The sequence below is a fragment of the Papio anubis genome, chromosome 12 (assembly GCF_008728515.1).
Source record: "Papio anubis isolate 15944 chromosome 12, Panubis1.0, whole genome shotgun sequence".
Lineage (NCBI taxonomy): Eukaryota > Metazoa > Chordata > Mammalia > Primates > Cercopithecidae > Papio > Papio anubis.
Genome location: NC_044987.1, coordinates 16,299,041 through 16,324,725, shown reverse-complemented (window position 1 = coordinate 16,324,725; position 25,685 = coordinate 16,299,041). Strand labels below are relative to the sequence as shown.

General features: G+C 40.8%; 1 protein-coding gene and 1 long non-coding RNA gene across 6 annotated transcripts in view; one reads left to right on the top strand and one right to left on the bottom strand.

Moving 5' to 3' along the window:
* Positions 1-357: 357 nt before the first annotated feature.
* MPZL3 (myelin protein zero like 3) lies at positions 358-24,837 on the bottom strand. Of its 3 annotated transcripts, none has more exons than XM_031652921.1 (7): positions 24,390-24,837; positions 20,476-20,536; positions 13,880-14,046; positions 10,724-10,934; positions 9,100-9,265; positions 7,135-7,198; positions 358-3,589 (listed from the first exon to the last, which is right to left on the bottom strand). In XM_031652921.1, exons 1-7 carry the CDS (start codon positions 24,807-24,809, stop codon positions 3,563-3,565), a joined length of 1,116 nt encoding a protein of 371 aa, XP_031508781.1. In that variant the 5' UTR covers positions 24,810-24,837; the 3' UTR covers positions 358-3,562. The 3 variants fall into 3 exon arrangements, with proteins under 3 accessions (XP_031508781.1, XP_017804480.2, XP_003910822.1); XM_017948991.3 differs by having other exon boundaries at positions 24,558-24,837; XM_003910773.4 differs by lacking the exon at positions 20,476-20,536 and having other exon boundaries at positions 24,558-24,704.
* LOC103877947 overlaps positions 24,580-25,685 on the top strand; it is a 27,010-nt gene continuing 25,904 nt past the window's right edge. For 2 of the 3 annotated variants that reach the window (XR_637870.3, XR_002517244.1), the window contains exon 1: positions 24,583-24,687. This is a non-coding gene — a long non-coding RNA (uncharacterized LOC103877947). Of the gene's footprint in view, positions 24,688-25,685 lie in introns of all 3 variants that reach the window. The other variant, XR_004177335.1, reaches the window with a different exon arrangement.

Below are 25,685 nucleotides of genomic sequence, written 5' to 3'. Positions count from 1 at the left end.
GTCTACTCTTATGCCAATCACTGAGTTTGGCCAATCAAAGATGACCAACGATTCAAACTGTTCAAATAAGGCAAACACTGAGCTGTAACCAATCCAGCTGTTTCTGTACCTCACTTCTGTTTTTAGTACATCACTTTCCTTTTGCTGTCCATAAATCTTCCACCACGTGGCTGCGCTGGAGTCTCTGGGCCTACTCTGGCTCACGAGACTGCCCGATTCGTGAATCATTCTGTGCTCAATTCAACTCTTTTAAATTTAATTCAGCTAAAGTTTCTCTTTTAACACCACAAACCCCCATCTTTTTCACATGACAATTCCTACCTTATATGTAGATATGCACACACCAAAAGGTAGCCAAAGGGTGCAAAGAAGTTTATTGACTATGATGCAGTAAAGACACCAAGAGTTACAATATCTGTGCATATGGCCCAACAGCGCCTACCCTCCTACAAAAACACAAAAACCAAAAAAGTCAATGACGTGCAGCAGTTAACAGCCCAACAATGGAGTCAAAGGAATGGAGCTGCCTCTTCTGGCAGCAAAGTTTCAAGTTGTGCAATTAAATAATAGTCTTGGTCCACTCGTTGTGGGTCTTCTTATGGTTTCCCTTTAGAACCATAACTGAGTGACTTAGTAGAACATTCATATTCAGGATATGGCCTCCAGAAGTGGTGTTTTGTTTTGTTTTGAACAAAGATGGGCTACCTTCTCTCTTGAAGCACCAGTGCTGGGTTCAGGAGCTACAGAGGACTAAGATGTTCCCCAAGTAGCCTGAAGTAACAGGTCACATGGAAAACACAAAGCAATTGGTAAGTTCACATTTTGTAATAGAATTAAGAGCCTAATGCATAAAACTTAAGGTCATGTAACCACAAGTAAAAACTTCAGCAGCTAAAGAAAAACTCTGGAAGGCTTTTAACCCCTTCTGAACTAAGTTCCCTTTCTAAACAAGGCTGGTTTCCATGGCTGTGACAAGAGCTCATGGGGTAGCAAAAAGAGAGAGAGAATAGCACCTTAGAAGTTACTCAAACAATAGGTGAAACAAACAAGTAAACAAACAAACAAAAAAACACTTTATCTTCCTTTCATCCTTAAAGAAGGCAGGTGTCTGTACACTACTTCGTGATCCTTCAAAGAATAAAAAGCTGTAACCCAAATCTCAACATAAGGGATGAAGAAGGAAAATGATAGCAGCTGATGACTGGGATGTGACCACAAACCCATGAAGTAAACTAAATTATCAATGTACTCCCCTTACCACGAAGGACTCCATTCAGTCATTTAAAAAGGAAGGGACTAGTTCAAATCATGATTAAGGCTATAAAATAACATGACTGAGTATTCATAGAGCACCAATTACCTCAAGTTTAGACTAGGTGTCAATCTACAAACATAGCACCCTGCATTAATCTTCACAACACACCTGCAAGGACATTACAAGAAGGCCCAGCCAAAACCGGTTCCTCATTTAATGGGATGTGGCTTTCAGTGGGTTCCTGTAACATCATCTCTTTCGTGGAGAAATGAGGACCCACAAAATAGTGCCCCTCACAATTAGGTCTCTATCTTCAAATCTCTGAGAGCCCAAATTATTTACTGTCATTGCTCAAGTTGCTTTCCTCTCTCTGTTGAGGTGTCAGAAATGGTCACGTTAGATTGGCCTCAGATAACCACATAAGTTAACAAGCAGCCCCCCAAAGTACCGTGAGGTTTAACCAGTGGAAATGTAAACTGCCGTTCCTGTCTTTGCCTCTTCTACTTCCTCACATGACCAGAGTCAAATCACAATGTCCTTCAACTAACCAGATTCACTAATCTGTGGACTAGGTTAACAGAAGAGGCCACGCCAAATCTACGATACAGATCTAATAACCCAAATTTTTAAAATTAGGTCTTTGCAAAAAAAAAAAAAGAAATTGAGAGAGAGAGAAAAATGATTTTTAAACTAACATATACAGTCTAAAGTGCTGTAATATGGAAACTTCCTGACCAACTAATGAAAAACCATGATAAGGGATCAACCTATTGAAAGAATAGAGACAGGTGAGGGGATAATTTTTGTCTCTCATAATTGAGAAGTAAATCCAATCACTATTACAGAGGACTATTTATATATGCACTATCCATCTTTACTGATATGCTATACATATGCCTTAATGGCTTATAAAAAATCCTACATAAATTAACATTTGAAACAAGTTGTCATAGCAGAATGGAGTAACCTGCTGTAAGGCACTGAGAGAACAGAAAGGATAAGTATGTTATGCACAATCTCACTTCCTCATCTCAAATATTTTGTAAAAACCGCTTGCAAATACCATAGTTACTCATAGTTGGTGCATTTTAGAAATCAACAAAGTTTTGAAAGACAATACAAGTGAAAAGATGATTTAATTGCAAAGAACTCCTGAAATACTCCATAAGCCCCCACTAAAAACCTGTAAAGAGTTTTTCTTGCCTCGGACCTGAAAAGTCAAGAAGAAAAGTTGTAGTTATAAGAAAATAAAACAACAGGCCAGGCACAGTGGCTCATGCCTGTAATCCAAACACTTTGGGAGGCCGAGGCGGGCGGATCATGAGGTCAGGGGATTGACACCATCCTGGCCAAAATGGTGAAACCCCGTCTCTACTAAAAATACAAAAATTAGCTGGGTATGGTGGCGCATGCCTGTAATCCCAGCTACTTGGGAGGCTGAGGCATGAGAATCGCTTGAACCCAGGAGGCAGAGGTTGCAGTGAGCCAAGATCACACCACTGTACTCCAGCCTGGCGACACAGTGAGACTCTGCCTTAAAAAAAAAAAAAAAAGAAAAAAAAAAGAAAAAGAAAAAAAATAACAAAGACTCCTTGGCCCAAATTGTACCAGCAAGACTAAATAAAATAATTTTTCTACTTCATGATTCCTTTCCTTAACTGTAAATTGATGACATTGTATTTAATACTTTAAAAACCCAGTCAAAGCAAACCAATGACTTGATCCTACCAAAACTCTAAGGAAACTAAGGCTATACACCCTAAATTATCCAAACACAACTGAGGTTGAGGTGATTCAACCAATGAGTATATGCCCTATACTAACTCCCAGCTGAAAGTGTACATGGAGCAAAGAACAAAGAACACCTATCCCAAGCAAACATTTTGTCTGGTGACACGTCAGGAAATCATAAGCTCCACTTCATTTAAAAAATTATTTTGGCATCAGCAGTGTGGCAAACATTCAGGATTCTCCTTCAAACAGTTGGAAGAAAACATGTAATACATTCCAGAGCAAAGACAAATCAAAAAGTATCTTTTTGCTCAGGAAAATAATTTCTTCATTCAATTACAGCATAATTTATTGAAAGTGGAGTCATGAGTCTCTTATGAGAGTTCCTGAACAGTTTATAAATACAAGAACATTTCTTCAATAAATAAGTGGTTCCTAAAGTCTTTACTGATGATCTCCAGGATTGTCCGTCACTATGGTCTAGGCCAGCTCCACTTCCCTGACAGGCGTTAGCTGCCAGTGGAATGGGATGTTTCGTGTTATTAGGTGACTCTTCTTATGTTGTACAGACTTTCATCAATATGTCTCTTCATAGTCTGAATCCTGAAGGGAGAAAAACAGTAGGTGTGAAACACAATTCCACAGTTGGAATTTAGGCAAAGACCACGTGTTAGGATCCTCCAGATGGAACCTGGCTTGGGGAGACGACCACAAGTGAAATGCCACTGACGCAATACACCTAAATTCCCCCATGGAGCTTCACAGGACCTCAACGTAATTGGTGTCTATTGGGCGATTTTCTGCTTTGAAGCCCTAGTGGTTTCCTTTCCCTTGAATATTTTTTAAAACCTCAACACACAAGAAAGGATGCCTGTCTACAGCACCGTTTCTTAGCAAAACAAGCGTTGGTGGAATCACCCCAGCGATCCTCTCCCCACTCTCTTGCAGAAATGTGCAAAATTGTGGTTAGGAATTTAGACTAGCTGTCAGTCTACCACTTAGTTCCACCTCTTGCTGGCTGGCTGTGTGACCTTGGATAAAGTTATTAACTTTTCTAAGCCTCAGTTTCCTCATCTGTAAAATGGGGACAATAAAAATACACCTCATAGAACTGTTATGAGAATTGAATGAGGCAATATATGTAAATTACTTAGCACTGCCTGGCACTTCGTAAGCACTCATTCAAGACTAGCTCCTGTTACCATTATTATTATTCATACTCATATTTATTACTTCTAACTTCAAGTGGGCCATTAGCACTATCTGGTATACCATATTTCTCTAGTCTATTCATTCTCCTTGATGACTATTTCATACCCTTCCCTCTTTCCCCAAACTTCTAACACCTCCTCTTCCCATCATTCTCAGCTGACAGCCTTGCTTTCTCCCATTACTGGGACTAGAGAAGCAATCAGTAGGGAATTTCCACAAGCTCTATCACATGTGGCCACTCATCTACATCTGGACCCATCTATTTGGCCTTCCCTATTGTTCTTATACACTCTCCCTGTCTTACTTTATGTAAGGTGAACATCTCCACTTACACACTAGATCCTGACATTACCCCAGCAATCCTCTCCTCTCTCTCTTGCAGCATCAATTTTTCCTTCTCTACTACATAATTCCCATCTGTATACAAATGTGCTCAATTTCTCCCATCTTAAAAGGAAAAGCCACCAATGACCCTGCCCTCCACATATTGCCTGTCTCTCTGCATCCCTTCACAGCAAAACTCCTTGAAAGAGTTGTTTATAGCCACTGCCCCAATGCATCTTTCTGCAATCTTTCTTGACCCCACCCCAGACAGGTTTTCATTCCCAATATTCCACTGAAGCTCCTTTTGCCAAGGTCACCAATGACTTCCATATTCCAAAATCATCCAATAATCAATTATCAGCTCTCATTTTACTTCACCTGACTCCACAACAAACGATACAGTTGATCACTCTCTAGATCACTATTTCCTAAACTACTTCTTCACTTGATTCCCAGAATACCAAAATCTCCTGATTTTCTTCCTACCTCACTAGTCAGTCTTTCTTAGCCTCTTTACTAATAAGTCCTCTTCATCTTCCCATACTAGAAATCTTGGAGGGCCCAGGCTCCTTCCTCTGACCCCTTCCTTATCTACATTCATTTCCCTGGAGGAAATGTCTCTATCAGTCTCTATCTGCTAATGGCTCCTAAATCTCTATCTTCAGTCTAGACCTCTCTTCTGAACTCCACACCCACAACTGCCCACTCCACATATCCACTTGGAAGTTTAGTAAGTATTTCAAACTTAATATGCCCAAACCCAACTTCTGATCTTCCTCCTAAAATCTGATTCACCCACAGACTTCCACATATTAGCAAATGGTAACTCTATTCTACCAGTTGCTCAAGTCAAGAATCTTGGAACTATCCTTGAGTCCTCTCATTTTTTCATATATAAATGCAAAAGCAGTAAATCCTTCTGGCTTTACCTTCAAACCATAATCAGAATACAACCACTCCTCACCACCTCCACCACCACCACCCTGGTTCAAACTACCAGCATCTTCAGCTACCTGGATTAATGCAAATGCCTCCTAATTGGACTCTCTGATTCTGTCATTGTTCATTACCACCCATTCTCAACACAAAAGCCAGAGTAATACTTTTAAAACAGACATCAGTTGATAGTGCTTCTCTTCCCAAACCCTCCAATGGATTCCATTTCATTGAGTAGAAGTCCAGGTCATTACAATCATCTACAAGGTTCTGTAAGATGTAGCTGCTGCGTTACTTCTCTGATGTCAACAAATACTATTCTTTGCCTTGCTGTCTTCATTCCTGCCATACTGCCCTTTTGTTACTCCAAGAACATGCCAGTCATGGCCCCTCCTCAGAGCCTTTGTACCCGTCATTTCTTCTGCCTGAAACGCTCCTCCACAGTAGCCATATGGCTTGCTTCTCTCAGGTGTTTGCTCGAATATCTTCTCACTGAGGTTGTCCCTAACCTATTTAATGTCACACTCCCTATCCAGCCATCCCATCCCCCTTTTCTGCTTTTTTTCTCCATATCATTAAGTACTATCTCATATACTATATATTTTACTTATTTTTAAAAACTCTGTGAGTATTTGTACCCCAATTCAACAGAGTCTTAGAGGATGAGAAAGTTTTCCAGGCAAGGAACATTCAGTTCTCAGAGGGTAGGAATTTTTGTCAGTTTTGTTCACTGCTGGTTCCTAAGCACCTAGAACAGTACACATGGCATGTGACAGATGCTCAACAAATCACTGTTGAATGGATTAATATCTGAAATGTGGATAATAACCATATGAACATTAACTTATTTTGTGTTCTCAAAAATATCCGAGCCTCCAAAGGTAGGTATTAGGTCCTCTGCACTGGCAATACCAACCTTTCTCTCATCGTCCCTTTGATACTTAAGTGCATGAGACAAACAGAAACAAAAAACACTGCAATTAGTCATCAAGCCAAGTGTGAGCTTGGCAAAAAGTAAACAGGAGGCAATGACAGGTATGTATCATATGGGATCAGAAGTTCTTTATGACCTGTTTTCAACTGCACCACATCAGAGAGTCTTCCCTCCTGCTAGGATCCTAGGACACCCACCCCAGCCTCCTAACTGGACTCTCTGATTCTGTCATTAGTCACAGCGAGTACTCAAAGCAGGAGGGATGACAGCCTTTTGACATTTAAATCAAAACTTGGGCCTTCCGGGGTGGTATTTCTTATTGATAAAAGACATCAAGTTACCTAAAAGGTTATATCTCCCTAACTCCCTGAAAAATACTACGGCTCGGTGGAAAAGTTAAATTCAGGATTGGGTCCAGCCAGTCGAAGTCTCCTAATATGAATTCAGTGGCACAGGACACTCCTGTTTTGGGATTTTCTGTCAGTCAGTAGAAACTACTCTACGTGGCCCCCTTCCTTAACCTACGACCACCACTTTCTGCCCATGAGACAAGAAACAAATCATGGTTAGAATTGGTAGGGGTCCCCTGAGTCCAAAATGCTTTGGGGGAAGATGCTGGCTTATATCTTGCTGGGACCTAACTGCATATCCTCTGCTGTGTCTGAGGGCATAGGATGGATCCTGTTAGGTAAGCAGGAAAGTGGGACATCAGCAGTAAGCAGAAGGAATGGCATGCACTTACCAGGCACTCAGCGCAACGGATACAGAGCCTCACCATGCATGCATCTTCCTCCTCCTGATCAGTGCTGTAAAAAGAGGACAAACCACATCTGAATCACCACTATCCTCAATAGAGTAGAGCAGTTAAAAGTACAGGTGTTGAAGTGAGACAGGTCTGGTTTTAGATTCCAGCTCTTCCACTCACTAGCTGGGTGACTGGGCAAATTATTTAAGCCCCAGAAGCCTGTTTCCTCATCTATAAAATGCACATATTGGCCAGGCGCAGTGGTTCATGCCTGTAATCCCAGCACTTTGGGAGGATGAGGTGGGTGGATCACCTGAAGTCAGGAGCTCGAGACCAGCCTGGCCCACATGACGAAATCCCATCTCTACTAAAAATACAAACATTAGCTGGGCATTGTGGCACACACCTGTAATTCCACTTACTCAGGAGGCTAAGGTGGGGAATCACTTGAACCCAGAAGGCGGAGGTTGCAGTGAGCCGAGATTACACCACTGTACTCTAGCCTGGGTGATAGAGTGAGTGACACTCCCATCTCAAAAAACAAACAAACAAAAAAATGCACATGTCACCACCCACCCTTAAAGCATAGTTGTTAGGAGTAAATAAAAAAATAAATACATGTGAAACACATACCATAGTGCCTGGCACATAATAACTGCTCAATAAATAACCACTCATTCAGAAGTGTAGCAAGCACTGACAAAGTCTCAACATTGTGCTAGCCTAGAGGTAAAAAGATAAATAAAACTTGGGGCTGTAAAGAGCTCATGATAGGGGTGAAAGACCTGTTACAACTTAACAAATATGTTATAATGCAGTGTGATAGGGTTTTAATAGAGTTAAGGTCAAACTGCTGCAGCAGCAAAGAGCGAGGAGTGACTAACTGTTCCCTGAGGACTCAGGGAAACTCAAGAGAAGGGGCTATTTCAGCTGGGTCTTGGAGGATAAGAAAGTTTCCAGGCAAACAAGAGAAGGAAGGAGGGCATTACCAGCAAGACAAAAGGCGGGGTCTTAGAGGATGAGAAAGAGTTAGGAAAAATATTTGACCTAAGTATAGTATGTTAGGTCAAATAAATAAGTTCATGGCAGCTGGGACGTGGGGAGATGTCAGGAAACAATGTGACTTAGAGTAAAATCATAAGGGGTTTTGGATACCACTCTTAGAAATAGACATTAGCATTTTTACCAAGAGTTCTTTGCCGTTTTAGAGCCACAGATTCCTTGGAAAGGGCACAGGATGCTCTCTTATTATTGAATTAACGCACACACACACACACACACAGAGAGAGAGAGAGAGAGAGAGAGAGAGAGAGAATTCTGGACCTTCTCAATGTAAGACTCCCCTCCCCTGACATAGATAATGGAGAACAGGAGTTTTATGTAGATTTTTGTTTTGATTTCCTTTTACTACATTTATTTTTAGGGAATATACTAGATCACACCTGCTCACTGGCAGAATAATGTTTAATAAATCTTTTTGATAACCACAATCCATGTAGCCCCTCACTTCAGAACATATGCTGACCAAGAATAGATCTTGCTTATTCAAATTGCTGTTGTCCTCCACAGCTATTCTTAAAGCCTCTCTCATTGCATTTTCTATCAGGAGACATCATCAGCTCAGTGCCAAATACAAGGAGAAGGAAAAATAATTGACCTGGAATTGAAAGAATGAAACATCAACTTCAGAATTTATTCAGACCATGGCACTGTACAATCTGATTTCCAAAGCAGAAGACTAGGACCATATATCAACTGCCCCATCTCTCTCCAAATTAATATTCACACACTTCACTTTCAACCTTCCTTTTGGCAGCCCTTAGCAGAACTATTCTCTTTGAAAACAAAGTTCACCAGCAGAACTAAACTCGGTCCAGAAGAAAGGAAGGTGTGGATGTAGGGGTCTGGGTAGGGTGCTAAGGAGGAAACAGGCTTGCTGCCCAGGGCTCCTGCTGGACTTACTCATCTGAAACCTCAATAGACGACTTCTTATAGCCAGACCTGCTCCTCTTCTTCAGCCCAGCAGCCTTCCTCCCCATTCTCACCAGCAGCAGAGCAACCACCACGGCTGAGGGCACAAAGACAAGGATGGAAAGAAGGGCCACAGAGGAAAGCATGGTGCCAAAACCTAGAGGTGGAGAAAGAGAAGGTAAAAGACAGGGACGTGCAAATATGCCTCCTGTGACATGAGAAACTAGGTTCTACTTTTGCTCTTATATTTGTTCTGATTACAAAAGTAATAAATCATTGTGGAAAAGGTAGAAAATACACAAAAGTACAATGAAGAATAAAAATGTACCCACGATCCCACTCCTAGGAAGAAGACTTTGGTATCTGCCCATTTAATCTTCTTCTGGGGCACTGGGTATGGGGTGCATGGGGGGCATATATATTTTTAAGTATGGATCATATATTACGTATTATTTTTAACCTCCTTTTTAACTTATTATATGATAAATAATTAACAATTCCTTCCAGATGTGATGTGTAATGGCTGCATAGCATTCTATCATATTGAATAATTTATAGAACTAATCCTCTAATGCTGAACATTCAAGTTGTTTCGAATTCTTAGAATCCATAAGTCACATTCGGATGGCCAGACTTGTACATAAATCTTCATCTTTAGCTCTAATTCCTTAAGACGAAATTTACAATGGAATTACTACATCAAAGGGCCTAAACTTTTAAGGCAGCTGATTCATACTACCAAACTGCCTTCCAGCAAAACTGTATCATTTTCTTCTTCTGCCAGGAGTATGAATGTGCTCGCCTTTGAAACCTACAAGTTATTACCTTTAAAAGAAAAGAAGTAAGAAAGAGCGAGAGAGAGAAAGCAAGAAAGGGAAAGAGAAGGAAGAAATGAGAGAGGGAGAGAGGAAGGGAAGGAGAAAAGAAGGGAAGTTGGGAAGGAAGAAGGAAGGAAGGGAGGGAGAAAAGGAGGGAAAAAGGGAGGGAGAGAAACTTGAAAAAGACTTGAGAAATGATGACGAATCTATAATGACCCATAATGTGCCTCTAAATCTTTGGCTCAAATCCAATTAAGGACTAGAACGACCACTTAATCGTCATCAGGGAATAACGTAGAAAAAAAAATCAGTACTTAATCTACTCTCCTCCTGTTTCACGGCAAAGGGAAACTACTGTTCTTTGCAACGTAAAAGAAAAGCACTACCTCTCATGGTTTTGGGGGTACCCTTTCAAGACACAGGCAAGAACATTATCTCATACCTGGGAGTATGAACATGCTAGGAAAACTGGAATACTTCCATTTCACAGAGATAACAACCCTGTATTTACTCAGGGGTTTTCTATGCATTCCACAAGAACTTTGGTTTTAAAATTTAAAAAAAGGGTAATGGAGAAACTATGACAACATCTGAAGAGGAAATTCAGTTTTCAAAATAAAGATTAAAAATTCACCCCAACATACATATTGGGATGGCAGAAAAATTACTTTGACTCAATGATTTAATGACCCAACTGGCTTACAAAGATAGACAGCTTTGTTTATCATCGAGCTCTCCAGAAAGCACCACCGCAGTCACAGAGCACTGCAGAAGAAGGTTGGTGGCAATGAGCTTACCCCTTTCTGTGACTGTTAGCTCTGTCATGGGAATATTATGGTGCACATCTGGGGGATTCTTCACAGCACAGCTGAATGTCCCATTGTCCTTTATGGTAGGGTTGCTTATACTTATAGATGCATCCCCTTTGTATACATTTCCAACCCAGGAAATCCGATCCCGAAATGTGCCTGCTGTGGTTGGGTACTGGAAAGACTGATAATGAAATATCTAAGAAAGCAACACCACGAGAGAAAAAGTTAACTTGGAAAATGCAATGAAAATATAAACCTCAGTAGGTCCAAAATAAAATACAACTGTATAATGGTGTGGTTTTTTTTTTTTTTTTTTTTTTCAGTTGGGCAACTTTTTATGCTTTTTTAACCTCCATCCTATAGGTTAATAAAACTGATCAGAAAAAGGCCCAATGAGACACTTCTGGGATCCTAATCCTTGAATCGCTTCTAAATTTTCCCTGGAACCCTAAAGTAATAGTTCTTAACCAGAGGCAATTTCACCCTCCAAGAGATATTGGCAATATCTGAAGACATTTTCAATTGTCACAACTGGGGAGCTGCTACTGGCATCTAGTGAGTAGAAGCCAGGGATGCTAGTAAACATCCTACAATGCACAGGACAGCACCCACAATAAAGAATTATCTGGCTCAAAATGTCAACAGTGCCAAAGTTGGGAAACTTTGTTCTAAAGTAGCATCTCATGTTTGAATAGCTCTCTACAGTTTGCCAATAATTTCCACACATTTACTCACTTGAGCCTCACAACTACACTGAACTACATGAGGCAGGTATAATTATCCCAAACGTATAAAAAGGGAAACAGGCTGGGCATGGTGGCTCACGCCTGTAATTCCAGCACTTTGGGAGGCCGAGGTGAGCGCATCACTTGAGCTCAGGAGTTCAGGACCAGCCTGGCCAACATGGTGAAACCCCATCTCTACTAAAAATACAAAAATTAGCCGAGTGTGGTGGCATACACCTGTAATCCCAGCTGCTCGGGAGGCTGAGACACGAAAACTGCTTGAACGCAGGAGGCAGAGATTGCAGTGAGCCAAGATTGTGCCACTGCACTCCAGCCTGGGTGATGGAGCTAGACTCCGCCTCAAAAAAAAAAAAAAAAAAAAGGAAAGAAAGAAAACAAAGCCAAACAAAAGACTAAGTGAGTTGCTCTAAGGTATACAACTAGTAAGTGACAAAAGGGAGATTTTTGCTTGTTCTCAAAGGAGGAGAGTGTCATATAATTCAGCCTCTCTCAAGTTATCTACCTTGACAATTAATATATTCCCTAAGTCTAATACATGATAAGTACTCAATGAATATATGTTGAATTAAAACAATGCTGCCTAGGACTTGATCAGACATTTCATCGCCAAAAGTCTAATTATCAGACACTTATCAAAAGCCTTGATTAGACACTTCATCACCAAAAGCCTAATTATACCTGGTGCAGGCCAGGCAGGTATTACAATACAATATGACTTATGCAATATGGCTTATGCAAAATACAGGCTTTCCTCTTTCTTTGTTACTTGGTACCTTCCCATTTAGGAACCTGGGTGTTTACAACCACTAAATTGCCCAATTTTGAAAAGCAACTTCCCAGAAAAGATGCTGACTCACTTATTTGTTCATTTGTTCATGCATTTATTCAACAAATATTTGGTGCAGATTTCTAATGTGCTAGGCATTGTTAAGCAAAAGGATACGGTGGGAGCCACACAGGCATAGTTCCTACTCTCATGGAACTTACATTTAGTGATAAAGACAGATAATGAGAAATAATAAGTGTATTGAACATTTCAAAGGGGGAGGTAAAGAATCCCTACCACTAATTATCAGCATCAGTGTAAAAGAGTTTGGAACTCCTTATTGACAAAACATGGCCCACTGTATATCCTCGAGATTAGTCTAGCTCGTAAATTCAATGTTAAGTTCAGGAAACTCATATCCTTGCTTATTGATTAATCTGACACAATCTTGACTGACTAATTCCATGACTGCAACATCATGTTATGTAACTTTAATTCCAACTTGTATGAGTTTGCTGATTTTCTGACCAGTCTCGCAGAGGGCAGCACTAGAAGAGAGCTGCTGTTTCTCACCCAGGAAGCTTCTCATTGCTTGCTCTGTCCTACTTTTGACCAAGGAGGCAGAGCCAAATAAGGCCAGCCACAGTTTCCTGATCACTCGGAATCAAGTGAACTATTTCAAGTCTGAAAAAAAAGTGGGAGGGGAGCATGAATACAGCCTAGCTTCTTTCACTGGAGTCACCTACCTAGCCTCAAGCTATGTGGCATTCTACAATGGCTCCTAACACAGAATGCAAAGCTTATTTACACAAAATCAAAGAGGATATTTTTCCAGTGAAGGAAACAGGATAAATAAATTAACAATACTTTAAAAAATACAATCTTCATACAGCTATGACATTCACATTCTTGAATAACATCTATCCTGAGCTAAGGATACTGCTGGAAGCTTAAAGAGAAAAAAATTTTATAGCATTTTAATCTTCAATTAGACACCTACAATGCAACTTGGACCATAAATGTGTTTTATATGTTTGACGAAGGTTTATTGCTTCCAATATTGCAAGACCATCTGTCACCAACATCTGTCACCAACACGAGGTGCCACCATTTCCTTCAAAGGCAGCCATATAAATCAATGCAGATGTTTATACACTGGAAAAAAAGTGTCAAGATAAATCCACAAAGCACAAATATGCAAAGAGATACACCCACTGAGACAACTTAATACGACAGAAAATGAGCAGCCTTAAGAGAAAGGACGTCTGTGACTGGACCTATAGAATTTTTCTATTCAATTGTCCTGAAGGTACCCTTCTTAGTACATTAAATCTGAAAATGAAGCTATGAAATAATGCAAAAAGAAACAACAAAGAGGAAAAAAAATTAAACCACATTTCCTCGGAGTTTCTGACAGTTTTTTTTCCTGCAGCTTATTGACAGAATTCTTACACGGCGCCCTATGTGACCAAATGAATGTCATATAGGATAAAAGTTCATCTATCTCTATTAAAGTAGAAGCCCATCTTCTACTCTGAGATGAGATGGCCTCAGGCATGCCTGTGATTTGCAGTAAAACAATTCCAAAACCGTTGACCAAAGGAACGTTCCAAAAAAGTACACACTTACTGACACTGTGCGGCTGCTGCTGGGAGGGCGATATGTCCAGTCTATGGTAAGCTTGTCAGTGACATCTGAAGTTGACTTGAAAGTGCATTTCAACTTGATCTTTTCTCCAACATAACCTCGGACATGGGCATCTGCGTGAATCTCCAAGGAAAGGACGATATAAACACCTAATCAAAGCAAACCCAAACACTTAAAATGCATTCATGTGGGTGGAATATACGGATGTGAGTGAACAATTATTTTTAGAGCCCTCATCAAAAAGCCAGGGCAATAAATATGAATAAATATCTTCTCAGGCAAGCCTACAAGGGACAAGGAGTTGATAGCTGCATTAATCAAAGATGGTATTTTTCAATCATTTTCTAATTTTAAATCATAACTGAAGGCTTGTGTAAAAATTTAAAATCTGGTCACACCAGCATTTTCCCAGATACAGGCTTGTGGTTCAATTAACTACAAACAATGGGTCTGCCCATGGCTGGCTAACAGGCAACATCGCCCATCCCCTTCCATCCCCCACAGACACACACACACACACACTCACACACACTCACACACACACACACACTCTGGGAATATGGCAGTTTTTATGGTCTAAGGGACTTACTCCAAGTATAGCATGGTTGCATCATGAAGCTACCATTGCCTCATCAACAGCAAAATAAGAATAGGAAGTAAGAATGGGAAGATTTATTTCAAATAATTTTCTGAAACTGCCCCCAAGGTACTATCTAGTTTTTCCCTTTTTCTTAAAGCTGGCTGAGGAATCACACATCTATTAAAAGTAAATCATGGGGAAGAAAACAGAATAGGTGAATGCATTCTAGCAAGTAAAAATAAGGTATCATTTTGAAACCCACTAGAGACTTATTTTTTCCAAAACCACTCATGTACCCAAATCTGACACTTTATCTCCCTGAAAAGGGCTGGCACTTTATTCTAACCAGTTCCTTCTGCTTTCAGAGAACAAAAACTTATCTTTCCCTACAGAGCCATATTTTAGGAAATTACATTGCCAGTACTTTGTTCTTCCTGCTTCCTTATCTACCTCAAGAAGCCATGAATCTTCTGGTGGCCAAGACAAACAGAGCAGCAAGATTTCAGAAAACTGCAAACCCACACGCTGTCCTGAAAATCAGCAGTGCTTCCAGTACAGACAGAATGGTGTAGTGATTGAGCACACAGGTCACGGCTCCTATGCCAGAGGGTCTGGGTTCAAATCCCGGCCCTGTTACCTGCTGAGTCTGCAGCCTTAGCAAGTTACCGTACTGCTTCAGTCTCCTCACCCTCATGGGAATGGTGATAATAGTACTTACCTCAGAAGGCCACTGGGAGGATTAAAAGAGTTAAAACACATACCACACTAAGAAGCCTACTCAAACCAGAGCAAGTGCTCAGTGCGTGTTAGACAGTGTCACTGTCATTATTGCCACCTCTTCAGTCCTGCCCACACACTCTCAACCTTTCCTGTCACAGTTATGAGTCATCAGTTCCACTGCCTTTACCTCTGCCAGCTTTGAGTCATTTTTCTTGCTCCTCTCTAGACAATCCAGTCTGTTGACATTCCTTTTGAAAGGAGGAGACCAAAACTGAACCCACTAATACGAACTCGTAAGAATAGGACCCATCCCAAAGACGAAGATTACTCCTGGTCTGCCTATGGCACCCTTTCTGACTTTGCCACGCTAAACCTGTCCTGCCTTCTGTGCCTTTGCAAACGCTGTCCCTCTGCTGGAAAGCTTTTATCCCTCAGTCCCCACTCTCTTAGGCCTGCAATCCTGACCCATCACTGTAAGAAAATCCTTATTCATCACTCCAGATCTAACTCTAAAAACTGGGAGGTGGAAATGAATGGACAATCTACACTCTCCCCATGTCTATTCCTTTATCCGAAAACATAAGTATAGTATAGAGATTTAAAATACAGATTTAGAATTAGCCAGACCTGTACTTGAGTTCTAGCTCAGCTACTTTCTGGTTGTGAGACCTTGATCTCAGTTACCTAACCAGTTCAAGCTTCAATGTCTTCACTTGGTAAATGGGAATAATAACAAGATCTACTTCACTGGATCACTCTGAAGAGTGACTACAATCAAAAAAGGTAACTTTTTATTATGATCATGTTGTTCATTTCACAACATGAAATGCTTGGCACAGCATCTGTAATAAAAACTTTAATAAATGTTAGCTATTATTATTAAAATGAACACCACACATATTCAAAAACTTTCAATAATTTCCTATTGGGCTACAAAATAAAATTCAAAGAGTGGCAATCTAGCCCCACACTTCTGTCACTGCATCCCATCTACTTTCCCAATCCCTTCATCATTACTTGAATGTCCTGCCATTTCCCACATGTACTGTGTCCTTTCATGCCACTGAGCCTCTCTTTGAACAGCTCTCTGTCTGAAAGGCTCTCCCCACCTCTAACAATCCTGCCTGGGTTGTTCCCCAACACACCACATCCCCAACATTCACACACCTTCAAATTCCAGGTCAAATATCGGTGCCCTTTGCGGTGCCTTCCCAAATTCCCTCATGCGGTTCATCGCCCTTTCTTCTCCTAGCACTAGGTACATAATCCTACACAGGCACAGATGCCATCGATTGCACCTAGTTACAAAGGCTATTCCTCTATTAAATGTTAGCACCTTCAGGGCAAAAATTCAGAGGGAGGGGAGCAGGCAGAGAGACACTGAGAGAAACAGGCGGACAGGTCACCAGAAATTCTAGTATAGGAACAAAGCATGCTTGTAAATCACCCACTTTATTCCTATCACCCTTTTTACAGTACATTCAATACTCTTAACTCCCCTACACTCCTATCTTTCCATTGCACCCTTTCAGGAAAAGCTCAGCTCTAGATGACCACAACTAGACTGGGCTAGTATACCCTGAACAAGAAAAATCACACAACTGGACAATTGCCATAAGAAATGTGTTAATATCACCCACAGCTGAGTCCAGTCCTCGACGAGGCCTGGCAAACCTTTAACTGACCTTGGTTAGCTTCCCATTCCATGATTCTTCAAGCCCTTGTCATTCTTCCTCAGTCCTCCATGCAACCTCCAAACCCCTCATTCTCAGAAGAAAATGTTACCTCTTACATCGTCATGAAACTTGAGGCCATATAAACGGCCCAGGCACACACATTCCTGCAACTGCTCCCATCCTTACTTCCAACTGAAAGGATGTCCCTTTTCCTATGCAAGGCCAGGTCCTCTGCTCTGCCTGGATTCATCCCCTCTATTCCCTGCTTTAGCAGTAAAACCCTCTTTAGGCCGGGCATAGTGGTTCACGCCTATAATCCCAGCCCTTTGGGAGGCCGAGGCAGGCGGATCACATGAGGCTAGGAGTTCAAGAGCAGCCTGGGCAACATGGCGAAACCCTGTCTCTACTAAAAATACAAAAGAAATTAGCCATAGGGCATGGTGGCACATGCCTGTAGTCCCAGCTACTCAGGAAGCTGAGGCAGGAGAATCGCTTGAAACTGGGAGGCAGAGATTGCAGTGAGCTGAGATCACGCCACTGCACTCCAGCCTGGGTGACTGAGCAAGACTCTGTCTCAAAAAAAAAAAAAAAAAAAAAGAAAAAACCATTTCTACTGCCTTCAACTCCTCCCCTTCAGCCTCTAAATACACAGGTTTCTCCAATCCTTAAAAATAAATAGCAATTTTAAAAAATCTTTCCTTAACACTGTAATATTACTCTAGTTACCAACTACTGCCCTTTCTCTCCTTTCTAAGCCAAGTTTGTGAAAGAGTGGTCTATACTTGAGGTCTCCATTTCCTCCTTCCCATTCACTTATAGACCTTATGGTACAACTGAACTCCACTATCACTTGTGGTAAAAGGCATCATATATCTTAAAATTGTAAAATCCAAGGGATAAAAACTTCAGTAGACACTTTTCTATCCTTATTTTACTGGATCCTCTACCAGTGACTAATGAACTTCTCTATCCCAAAGCTTGCATGACAATTATCTCCTTCATTCACTCATTCTTCAAACATACATTTATTGAGCATCTGTTTTGTGCCACCCTCTGGGTTTGGAATTAAATGCAAGCAAAATAAATACACTCCCTTGTATACTTGAAACACAGTAGAAGTTTGATATATTAATTAACTAATCATGAAGACAAATGCATAATTACAAACTCGGATAACTACTATAAAGGAAGGAAAAAGAAAGTGGCTACAGGTACGGCCCCTGTTATGTTGGGGGAGAGGAGAGTGGTTAATGAAAGCTTCCCTGAAAGTTACTCTTGAGCTAAGATCTGAAGGAAGAGGTAACAAGGTGAGAAGAGGGAGGGCATTCCAGGCAGAGGACACAGCACATGCAAAGGTCCTGCACCAGGAAGGAGCTTAGTCAGTCAAGGGGCTGAAAAGGAGTGTGACTGCAACACAAAAAATACGAAAGGGAGAGAAAATAGAATGAGATGTGGTTGGGAGGTAAACAAAAACCAGACCAGGCAGGACCTTAGAGATTTGGGTCCTTATCCTTAGAGTAATAGGAAGCCATGGAAAGTACTTAACTGTGGGACTGAACCAGACCTGATAAAATCTGCATTCTTAAAAGATCACTTTAGAGAAGACACTTACAAGGAATCAAGAGTGAATATGGGGAAATTCAGCATGTTGGGAGGCCCAGGCGGGTGGATCACCTGAGGTCAAGAGTTCGAGACCAGCCCGGCCAACATGGTGAAACCCCGTCTCTACTAAAAATGCAAAAATTAGCTAGGTGTGGTAGTGGGAGGTGGAGGTTGCAGTGAGCCGAGATCGCACCACTGCACTCCAGCCTGGGTGATAGAGCGAGACTTCGTCTCTTAAAGGAAAAAAAATTGTGAATGAGTGAATATGGGGAAATTACTGAGGAGGTTACTATGGTAGTCAAATAAGAAAGAAGGGAAGTTTGAACTAAGTATGGCTGTGGAATATTAGGGAAAGGGAGATATCAAGGATGACTCCCAGGTTTCTGACTTCCTGATGCCATTCACTGAGAAGGGAAGACTAGAAAAGTACTAGGCTTGGCAGGGGAACAGGAGCTTGATTCTGGATGCATTTAAGGTGCCGTTGAGATAACCAAGGGATAATGTCAAGGGAGTGGTTGGTTTAGGGCAAAGGTCAGCAAATTATGGCCCATGAGCTAAATGGAAGCAAATGGATCTAATAGAAAGGGAACAAACTAAAAATAACCAGCAACTGACCTGACTGCTAGCTCTGGGTGTGACCAGATTGGCCTAAATCAGTTATGACATCCAATGGTCTTTTGGTAAACAGCTAAAAAAAATTTACAATGTCTTTTAAAATAAACTTTTATTAGAACACAGCCATGTTCATTTGTTGATGTATTTATCTGTAGCTGCATTTTTTGCAGAATTGAATAGTTGCCACCAGAGACCATGTAGCCCACAAACTCTAAAATACTCTCTGGCCGTTTACAGAAAATGTTTGTTAACCCTTGGTTTAGAACAAAGAGACATGGGTTACAATTTAAAATCAGAATCTCTTTAGTTTCCCTCCAACCAACTCCACCACTGATTGTGTTACACATACACACATACAGGTACTCACTCACTCTCTCTCTGTCTCCCCACATCTCTGACAGTATGTATCAAATATCTAAGGCTGTTATTTTCTTATCCAGCCTTTAAACACTGGTGTTCCTTAGAGATCCAGCCTGAATATATAGTCATTCAACATGGACAATCCTATTCACTTGTAGATTTAACAACCACTAATAGGATAATGATTTCCCAATCTATATTACTAGCCATGACCTGCCTCTGAGTGTTCAAGTGTTACCGGATATACTCTCTTGAATATCACCACCACATGTCCTCAAATCGAATGTAGTAAACATTTGTTTGTTGCCAGCTCAACATCCATTTCCCCGATCTCCTAATAATATCCCTTTTTTTTTTTTGATACCTACCTTTTCCCACATAGCCTACCATAGCCTATGAGCTAGGAGGAAGATGACACTATCAGTCAGGATCCAGGCAGGAAATGGAAGGCACAATCAATTGAGATTGTGAAAAGTGTATGGGCCACTTTTCTTTTTTCTTTTCTTTTCTTTTTTTTTTTTTTCAAGACAGGGTCTCACTCTATTGCCCAGGCTACAGTGCAGTGGCGAGATCTCAGTTCATTGCAACCTCTGCCTCCCAGGTTCAAGTGATCCCCCACCTCAGCCTCCCAAATAGCTGAGACCACAGGTGTGTGCCACCACACCTGGCTAATTTTTTGTATTTTTGGTACAGACGGGGTTTTGCCATGGTTACCTGGGCTGGACTCAAACTCCTGAGCTCAGGCAATCCTCCCACCTCAACCTCCCAAAGTGTTGGGATTACAGGCATGAGCCACCATGCTCAGCCTAGGTCACTTTTCGAAGGGACTTTTCCCAAGGTTAAGGAAGCTGACATCAGCACAAAGCCTTTACCATCCCCAAGTCTGAAGGGCAAAGGGAGGAAATGGTGTTACTAGATCCTGGTAAGAGTGGGAGCTGTGGGCTACCTGACAGTGGCTGTTGTTAGAGGGATACAGGCACTACGGATCATGGCACCAAGAGAGGGAGGGAGCAGGAAATACATACCATGATCTTCTCTCTCCTGCCCTCCAATCTCCTGCCAAAGCCTCCCGTTGGCCAAATCTAACTGGAAACCGGAGGAAGAGAGCCTGAATGATGTACTCTATACAGTCAGCTTTCCAAAGAGTAGAGTAGAGCAGAGAACGAGTCTGGTGGGAGGGGAGAAAACTAAAAGTAAACAGCAACTGACTTTATTGCCAGCTGAGGCTGACTCGGATTTACCTAAACCAATCATTACATCTAGTGGTGTACTGGTAAACAGCAAAACATTTTTACAAAAAATAAAAAGCCCCAGATACATAGGGTTGGACAATTTCTGTGGTGCAAACACTCCTATCATGGTCAATTTCAAGCTACACATGTTAAGTCCCTAATACACCCCAATCATATCCTCCCAATCACAAAGATAGGTTTTGGGTCAATATGTGATCTAAGTTAATCCAATCAAAGCAAGTTTCAGAAAACCTGCTTTAAAAGTTATTTAATGCCCTCCACCCCACGCCTGCCTTGTTTATTTTTTGTTTTTTTGAGATGGGGTCTCGCTATGTTGCCCAGGCTGATCTTGAATTCCTGGGCTCAAGTGATCCTCCCATCTTGGCCTCACAAAGTGCCGAGATTATAGTCAAGAGCCACCATGCCCAGTCCTCCATGCCTTGTTTATGCTCCTGTCTACGTCTAAAATTTTCTTCACTCCCTATCTCTAACAAACTTATTCCTCTTTCAAGATTTAACTTCACCTCCAGGAAACCTTTCCTTTATTCTCATGCCAGATCAAAGCATCTCTTCTCCATCCTCATGGTTTCTAATGCATTTATCTCTTAGTATCAGACTCCAAAATCATCTATTGACTTATGTCTTCTCCAGTAGATCCTAAGCCCATCAAAACAGAGCCTAGCGTACTGTGGATGTCTAGTAACATTTATTCAACTAGACCAAACCAACAACGGTTTCCTTTTTGAGACAGAGTCTCACTCTGTCACCCAGGCTGGAGTGCAGTGGCATGATCTCAGCTCACTGCATCCATGGATGAACTAAACTACTCTATACTGTTAGACATCAGGGTGTTGACTCCTTTTTGGGGAGAAAGGATAATGACGGGAAAGAAGTACAAAAGAAGGCTTTTGGAATGTGAGAAACATTCTACATATCCTGATTTGGGTGCTAGTTACCCATGTGTGTTCAGTTTCTGAAAATTCATTGAGCTGTATACACTTATGACATGTGTACTTTTCTCTACATATATTATACTGAAATTAAAAAATGATTTAAAACTAATGGATGCAAGATAGTTTGTCTCTTCCACTCATAAAAAAAAAAATACCAATCCCACATTAATTCACTCAGAAATGTCCATCCCAGGCCTAATGCCCTTATCTCTTCATCTGAGCAGAAAAGCATTCCTGCCAGGTAAAAACAGCCAACTATAGAAATATTCATAATAATTAACAAAAACTGTTTGGGGGAAAAACAAGAAAATCATATTTTAACATAAGTAATTTTACACATGAAAGAATTAAACGTGTCAATAAAGCCCCCAATCTTGTATGCCCCATTTTCTAAAATATAAATCTACTGATATTTTATTCATATTGCACACTTAAGTAAAAAACAGAAAAGTTTAAGAACCCTAGGTCCCCTAGTCTACCATTTCTAAATACTTAGATAACTGATATAGCAGGACCAGACTTATAACGTAAGGTGAATTCAAATAATCTAATAATTTAAGTGGCCTTATCTTTGAAAACAAAAGGCAAATAAACACTGACATGAAACCAAACTCTACCACATAAGATTTAAAAGACCAAACAAATGGATGAGCCTTGAAAACATGCAAAGTGAAAAAAGCCAGTCACCAAAAGCACACATTGTGTAATTCCATTTAGTTTATTATTATTTTTTTTTTTTTAAGGCAGGGTCTCACTCCATCACTCATGCTGGAGTGCAATGGTGCAATCCCAGATCACTGCAACTCCCACCTCCCAGGTTCAAGTGATTCTTCTGCCTCAGCCTCCCAAGAATCTGGGATAACAGGGGCATGCCACCACACTCAGCTAATTTTTTTTTTTTTTTTTTTTTTTTTTTTTTTTTGTGGTAGAGATGGGGTTTTACTATGTTGGCCAGGCTGGTCTCAAACTTCTGACCTCAAATGATCCGCGCACCTTGGCCTCCCAAAGTGCTGGGATTACAGATATTATTCTATTTATATAAAATGTCCAGAATAGGCAAATCAATAGATACAAAAAAATAGACTGGTGGTTGCCAGGGGCAAACAGAAATGGGGAATGAGATGTGATTGTTAATGGGTATCAGGTTTCTCTTTGGGGTGATGAAAATGTTCTAAAATTGATCGTGGTAATGATTGCATAACTGTGAATATACTAAAAACCATTCAATTATGCCCCTTAAGGGAGTAAATTGTATGGCATGTGAATAATATGATAAACCAGTTGTTTCTTTTTTGTTTTTGTTTTTTGAGAAGGAGTTTCGCTCTTGTCGCCCAGGCTAGAGGGCAATGGTGAGATCTCAGCTCACTGCAACCTCTGCCTCCTGGGTTCAAGCGATTCTCCTGTCTCAGCCTCCTGAGTAGCTGGGATTATAGGCGCCCGCCACCACGCCTAGCTAATTTTTTTTGTATTTTTTAGTAGAGACGGAGTTTCACCATGTTGGTCAGGCTGGTCTTGAACTCCTGACATCAGGTGATCCAGCTGCCTCAGTCTCCCAAAGTGCTGGGATTACAGGCAAGAGCCACACACCCTACCACCAGTTATTTTTTAAAAGGCAAAATATCTATTCCACAAGTACACAGAGATCGTAAAATCAACTTTTAATGTTTCATTGAATTATATGATCTGCTGGACTTGACACATGCTCTTCAAAGCAAAATGACATTAGATTTAAGAAAACACCATTTCCAGATTTTTTTTTTCTCAATAAGACAATATTTGAGTATGTCGTGTGTGTGTGTGCGCGTGTGTGTGTGTGTGAAAGAGAGAGAGAGTGGACTGGGTGTATTAGGAGTGACAGTAGGCCAGCCTAAATACCATATGGCAAAGTAATTTAGCTAAAAAACTGGAGACTTATGATGACACAGGCAGCTGGGAGGGATCACGGGGTGTGCTGGCAACATGAATATTAGTCACCAGTTAAAATAAAAACTTTCCAGCCTTATCTGCTAAGATTTAGGACACCTGAAGTCTTTACATTAAAGTATTTATATTTATATAATATTAAATATCTCTTTCAGAAATCCCCATTACCCTCAAGGAAATTTTATAAAGCTAGCAATTCACTCTAATGCTAGATATACTAATATTTTATTTCCCAGGAAGACACACATACATAAAATCCAGGAAATTAAAATGAAGTACATTAAAATGAAGGTAATTAGGTTGAACTGAAATTTATGCAATTTGAAAATTATATGAAAGCAAAACTCACCTAAATTTTAAGATGTGAATGTCAAGTGTGAATACCCTACTTCTGATACTACTTAATAGATTAAATTTTAACAGAATTAAATGCTCTTTCTTGTATTAAAAAAGTTATTAAAATGCTAAAGTAGTTGATTTTCATCAATATGCTTCTCTATAATGAATCACATCACATCTCTTCTGTGACTAACAAATATTTCATTTTACAGACCACAATAATCACCTACAAAAAATAAAATTACCAACTGTCATGATTTTGTTTCCCAAAACTACTGGGACAAACTACTGAATGCTAGAACTGTCATTTTTCTAATCAGGGTATACAGCGCCCAAACCACAGCAGTCAACCTCATCACAAAATAACACCCAGTGCTCCCAAAGCCAGAGCGCTTTGTGGTTCCATCAAGTATGCCATCACCAAACTACAATGACAGGTCACGCAAGGTGGAAAGCCCCCAAGGCTCAGAAAAGGACTGACAAAATACCAACTACCCGCAACGGTGTGATGATGACATCGTCCCAACGTCCCGCTCCCTCCTTCCCTCCCAGAGCTATGCGGGGGCTTTTCGGAGACCCTCCCCACCCGGAACCGGAAAGGCGACCATCTTCCCTAACCCCCCAAGCCGGAAGTGGAGCGTAGCCAGCCGGAGCACTCACCCTGGAAGAACAGGACGCCGAGCAGAGGGAAGAGAGCGCAGCCACGGCCTCCAGCTGCTCCGCTCTGCTGCATCCCGGCAGCTCTCCAGATGCTTGCACACCTTGTTTACAGCTCCCAGTAACGACACAGGTAACGCCGGAAGTGACGTCAGGGCAGGGGGCCGAGAGACAACTTAAAGGGCGATCCGGAGTTACCATAGGAACCTGGCTTCTTTCCAGAACCACACCTGGTTTCACTGACCAGCGATTCATTAACTTTCAGGCGGGAGCTAATTTTTCTATTTTGCTTGAAAATGAAGTAGGCTACAGACTTTAAATATTTACAAGTTTGTTTTTGTGGAATTCTGCAGAACTAAATAATTTTGATGCTCTGCATATCAGACATCGTTTTTTACGTCTCGAGATTTAGTTGAAGGTTCTCAGAATACGCTCCCGTAAATTTAGAGTTCAGAAACACCTGGGAGATCATACAGCATAGATAAATATATATTAGGCGCTGGTAGTGATATGTACCACAAGCTTCATTGGTGGTTGTCCTTTTTAGGGTAACTATCACAGCATCCAAAATTGGGGGTTTATTAAATTACTTTTGGCAGTGGCAATGATGATCAAATCATTATAGCCTGTATTAGAGGAAAAGGAGAACTGGGATTTGTGTGTCTTTGGTTGGAAAAGTAAGAAAGTTATGTTATCACAGTACTTGAAGTGAGGTGGCGTCACATACTTCTGAAAAAGAGATGGTACAATAAGTACACTGCTGTAATAATCAGTAAGCCTCTTCCCTGGAAATAGCCACGTGTCAATGAAAGCAGGAGAATAAAAGTATGCTTTCGCTTTGGGAAAGAATAAGTTTCCATTTTTCAATTTCCATTCCTTTACTAGACTTGAAAGCCAGTAGTTTTCCCTATTAAAAATGTAATGCAAAGTACTAAATATAATCTTTGATACTTTTCTTTGAAAGAACGCTCAAACTAAGTAGTGTTGTTATGCCCAATTCCCAGCTATCCAAAGCAATGTGAAAATTCTGTGGAAATCCATATACTTCTGTTTACCCAGTAGAAACTAATGTATCCATTATTGACTTGCAGGTTGTCTCTACTAAGAAAACTTTTCAGTAAAGATAAAATA